This window comes from Coregonus lavaretus (assembly GCF_964263955.1).
Source record: "Coregonus lavaretus genome assembly, chromosome: 3".
NCBI classification, from domain to species: domain Eukaryota; kingdom Metazoa; phylum Chordata; class Actinopteri; order Salmoniformes; family Salmonidae; genus Coregonus; species Coregonus lavaretus.
In genome coordinates this window covers 62,452,174-62,457,020 of record NC_139990.1, presented here as the reverse complement: position 1 = coordinate 62,457,020, position 4,847 = coordinate 62,452,174, and the positions used below count along the sequence as shown (strand labels likewise).

The 4,847-nt window shown below is 43.2% G+C and overlaps 1 protein-coding gene across 1 annotated transcript; it reads left to right on the top strand.

Moving 5' to 3' along the window:
* The first annotated feature begins 279 nt into the window (after positions 1-279).
* LOC311115327 (dynactin subunit 3-like) lies at positions 280-4,099 on the top strand. Its single transcript, XM_084157296.1, has 7 exons — positions 280-419; positions 2,382-2,466; positions 2,609-2,695; positions 2,829-2,912; positions 3,022-3,080; positions 3,216-3,275; positions 3,620-4,099. The coding sequence occupies exons 1-7, from the start codon at positions 318-320 to the stop codon at positions 3,704-3,706; spliced, it is 564 nt and encodes a 187-aa protein (XP_084013422.1). The 5' UTR covers positions 280-317; the 3' UTR covers positions 3,707-4,099.
* Positions 4,100-4,847: the final 748 nt, after the last annotated feature.

Genomic DNA, 4,847 nt, shown 5'->3' with positions numbered 1-4,847 from the left:
AGAGCGACATTCAGCGTTTATTGTAGTGTATTGCAATAATCAGGTCGAGATGGTTGTATTCAGTGCAAAGAGGACCTATAAAGTTGTTGGTTAGAGACGATCATTTTGATTCGCTTAGTAATCGATAAGTCATTTTGTAGTTATTGGTAGTTTCATTTACAGCTTGCAAACCACATAAGTTTTTTTTGGGGACAACAAATATGGTGCCTTTCACGGCCCGTAGATTTTTTTTGCTATAATGCAATAAATATGCGCCGTCGCCTGTTGTACGTCATTGCAACGATCCAAATCTATTTGTTGTGCTCCCTGAATCAAGAATGGATAGGAAAGCTGAAGTTGATAACCTCGAAACGCGCCTTGAGACGCTGGAAAGTCGTATATACGGTGAAAGAAGGAACAAGGGAGGGAAACCCGTGAAGGTTTGCCAATAATATTTCATATTAGAAATGCAGAATAGTGATTCAACTGGCTGCTAGCTTTGGCTAGCTAGCTAGCTAGCTAGCGAACCCCCTTTTTGCACACAAATTTTATACATATGTGTGTGAAGAACAGCTATGCCAGTGCATTCCAATTAGTTGGATCGTTGCAATGACGTACAACAGGCGACGGCGCATATTTATTGCATTATAGCAAAAAAATCTACGGGCCGTGAAAGGCACCATATTTGTTGTCCCCAAAGAAAACTTATGTGGTTAACCTATAAAGCGTTACATGGGCTTGCTCCTACCTATCTTTCCGAGTTGGTCCTGCCGTACATACCAATACGTACGCTACGGTCACAAGACGCAGGCCTCCTAATTGTCCCTAGAATTTCTAAGCAAACAGCGGGAGGCAGGGCTTTCTCCTATAGATCTCCATTTTTATGGAACAGTCTGCCTACCCATGTGAGAGACGCAGACTCGGTCTCAACCTTTAAGTCTTTACTGAAGACTTATCTCTTCAGTAGGTCATATGATTGAGTGTAGTCTGGCCCAGGAGTGTGAAGGTGAACGGAAAGGCTGGAGCAACGAACAGCCCTTGCTGTCTCTGCCAGGCCGGTTCCCCTCTCCACTGGGGTTCTCTGCCTCTAACCCTGTTGCAGGGGCTGAGTCACTGGCTTGCTGGTGCTCTTTCATGTCGTCCCTGGGAGGGGTGCGTCACTTGAGTGGGTTGAGTTACTGACGTGATCTTCCTGTCTGGGTTGGCGCCCCCCCCTTGGTTTGTGCTGTGGTGGAGACCTCTGTGGGCTATACTCGGCCTTGTCTCAGGATTGTAAGTTGGTGGTTGGGGATATCCCTCTAGTGGTGCGGGGGCTGTGCTTTGGCGGAGTGGGTGGGGTTATATCCTTCCTGTTTGGCCCTGTCCGGGGGTTTCTTCGGATGGGGCCACAGTGTCTCCGGACCGCTCCTGTCTCAGCCTCCAGTATTTATGCTGCAGTAGTTTATGTGTCGGGGGGCTGGGGTTAGTTTGTTATACCTGGAGTACTTCTCCTGTCTTATCCAGTGTCCTGTGTGAATTTAAGTATGCTCTCTCTAATTCTCTCGTTCTCTCTTTCTCTCTGAGAACCTGAGCCCTAGGACCATACGTCAGGACTACCGGGCATGATGACACCTTGCTGTCCCCAGTCCGCCTGGCCTTGCTGCTATTCCAGTTTCAACTGTTCTGCCTGCGGCTACGAAACCCCTACCTGTCCCAGACCTGCTGTTTTCAACTCTTAATGATCGGCTATGAAAAGCCAACTGAGAGACCTGAGCCCTAGGACCATACGTCGGGACTACCGGCCGTGGTGACTCCTTGCTGTCCCCAGTCCGCCTGGCCTTGCTGCTATTCCAGTTTCAACTGTTCTGCCTGCGGTTATGGAACCCCTACCTGTCCCAGACCTGCTGTTTTCAACTCTTAATGATCGGCTATGAAAAGCCAACTGAGATTTATTCCTGATTATTATTTGACCATGCTTGTCACTTATGAACATTTTTGAACATCTTGGCATGGTTCTGTTATAATCTCCACCCGGCACAGCCAGAAGAGGACTGGCCACCCCTCATAGCCTGGTTCCTCTCTAGGTTTCTTCCTAGGTTTTGCCTTTCTAGGGAGTTTTTCCTAGCCACCGTGCTTCTACACCTGCATTACTAGCTGTTTGGGGTTTTAGGCTGGGTTTCTGTACAGCACTTCGAGATATTAGCTGATGTAAGAAGGGCTATATAAAATAAAAATTGATTGATTGATTGAGTTACAATCCAACATGTTAATGTTGAGCGAGTACTTGCTAACTAGATAGCTAGCTAAATAACTCACAATGCCAGCACAGCTATAAACACAGTTTATTTTCACATTGACAGTTCGATGAGGGCAAGTTTTGCTTTTTAGTTTATCTTCTTTATATAATGCACTCTGTTCCGTAGTGCGCCGATTCCCTCTCCAGAGTTCAGGCCGCCCTTGCAAACACTGCAAATAAGAGGGAACGAGTGAAGATTCTACACAAAAAGAGTGAGTGACATCTTAGACAACACATAACTGTGACTTGGATGGGACACATTATTACCAGGACAATCACAAAGATGGGTTAATTGTGATTATATTTCCCACATAGCAACTAATATATATTCTACAACCTTTGTTCTCTGTACAGTTGAGGACCTGCTGAAGTATCTGGACCCTCAGTTCACTGACCACATCACTGTTCCTGATGCCATGAAGCTGGAATTCATCGTTGCTGGTAAGAGTTTTTCATTTAAAATATGTGAGTAAATGTTGGCAAATTTGGTCCTGCATCATGGTGATTGAGTAGGCCTCTGGCATATGGGTATGTGCCTCCAGTCTCAAACTCATGCTCTTGTTTCTCCCCACAGAGGAGGACTTCCTGCTTTCCCAGGCCACCCTTCTGGAGCAGGTCAGCAACCTCCAGCCACTATTGGACAGCAACTACATCCGAGGTCAGTGAGAGGGAATCTAAGTACCTTTACAAATGGTATGTGTTGATGGGATGAAGGGTTAAATAATGTTTATGTTGAACGCAACTCAGTGTAAAGTTCTCATTCACAGATGTGCCAGAGCATGCCACCAAGCTACAGCGTTTGTCTCAGATTCACATCAAAGAGCAGGTATGAACCCCCCCTTTACTTATTCTCGCCCCTCTTTTCTTGATTTTGTCTTTCCTCACAAGTCAATCTAGACATGTTAGAATGACTTGTGAATTGCAGTATCTTGGTGACACCATACTTGTCATTTTCCCAAAGGACCAAACTGAGGCCCAGTCCCTAGAGGTGAAGAAGCTGTTTGAGGAGTACAACAAAATGGTACCTTTCCTTCATTATAATGGCAAATACTGTCTTGATGGATTAATGGAATTATTGAAGTGAATAAATAACACTGATCAAGCCAGAGGAAGATGTATCGGAGGTTAGCTAGTGAAACTTTGAAGAGTACATTGGCTGTCATGTCTTCTGACCTCCTCGGTCAGATGAATGAAAGTGAGTGGTTGCTAAAAGTAATTAGCTAGCTTGTTGTTTCTGTCACAAGTCATGTTGAACTCTGAGAAATGTCTAGTCTGCTAAATTATTAATTATTAATTATAGTCTGGGCTAATGGAATGAACTGCCTGGCCCACCAAATGATCTTTGAACCTTGACCTCTTTGGCAGATGTTCCTGCTGTCCAAGCAGTTCACCCAGTGGGATGAGAGCCTGCGGAACGTGGAGGAGGCCAAGGTCATCCGTCAAGTGGAGTAGCGACCATGTCCAGTGATGACCGTTATGACAATGTCACGGCTTGATGTCATCCGTGTGTCCTATATGCAGCTTAATATAACTTGCTGGAGATTATTGTTATTTATTTACAGCTACATCTAGAGACATTTGCATAGCTTTTTTTTTTTTACTCCCTTCTTGTACATTTATTCAACATACAATGTACCCATGCATTCCAAGTCTGCAACACTGCTCCAGGCAGTCACAAGACCCTGCTTTTTTTCTGGGTCGCTTGACAGAAGAAAAGTGTAGAGAAGAATTTGCACACTAACTTATTTCTTCTTCCACAAGTCCTGGTTTTAAATAGTTTTAAATCAGACAGCATGACCGCAAATGTAAAGTAATTGCAATAAAATCCATATTATTCAACTTGAACTGTTTGGTTTACTTCTGTTTGTGAAGGACGTATTTCAATATATTGTTATAAAACAACTAAAGTCTTAAACTTCAATTGTGTGCTTGAATTCAGCTGTGCCTGAGATTATTTTTCTGTTTGCATTTAATTACAGGTATTTATTTCAATAGCCATATCTGACTAAAAAGAGAAGACGTTTTACAATCAGAGAGATACAATTGATCGATTGTAAAACGTCTTATTTTTTAGTCACAAGCTAGGTTTCCATCCAATTTGCGACAGATTTTAATGCGAATATTCTAAAATCTGTATAAAACAATATGCGCATTTTCCCACAAGATGTTTCCATCAAACGGATTTATTGCGGATAAAAGCCTGTGCGTGATGACGTAGTGCACATAAAAACGTTTATTGTAAAATGTCCATGTACCGAATGAAAAATAAATCGGTTTCCATTTTCAATTATATTGATAGTTTTGTCAGAACAACTGTTGCGTTATAGCAAATGTGCCCACCCTGGTCTTGGCACGTGCACTTTAGCCAACTGCTCAACAGCTGCGGGTAGGCTACCTACATTATGAGATTATTATGGATAAGAGTAATATTTTTAATTGTCAAACGGCAGCCGCATCGATCATTATGTCACCAGAATAAGACCCTAGATTTTTATTGGAAATGAGCGTCAAGCTCATCACATGCACTTTCACCACCCTGTGAAATTCATCATAATTTATTTAATCTGTAGCCTAATAAACTGTAGGTTTCCCG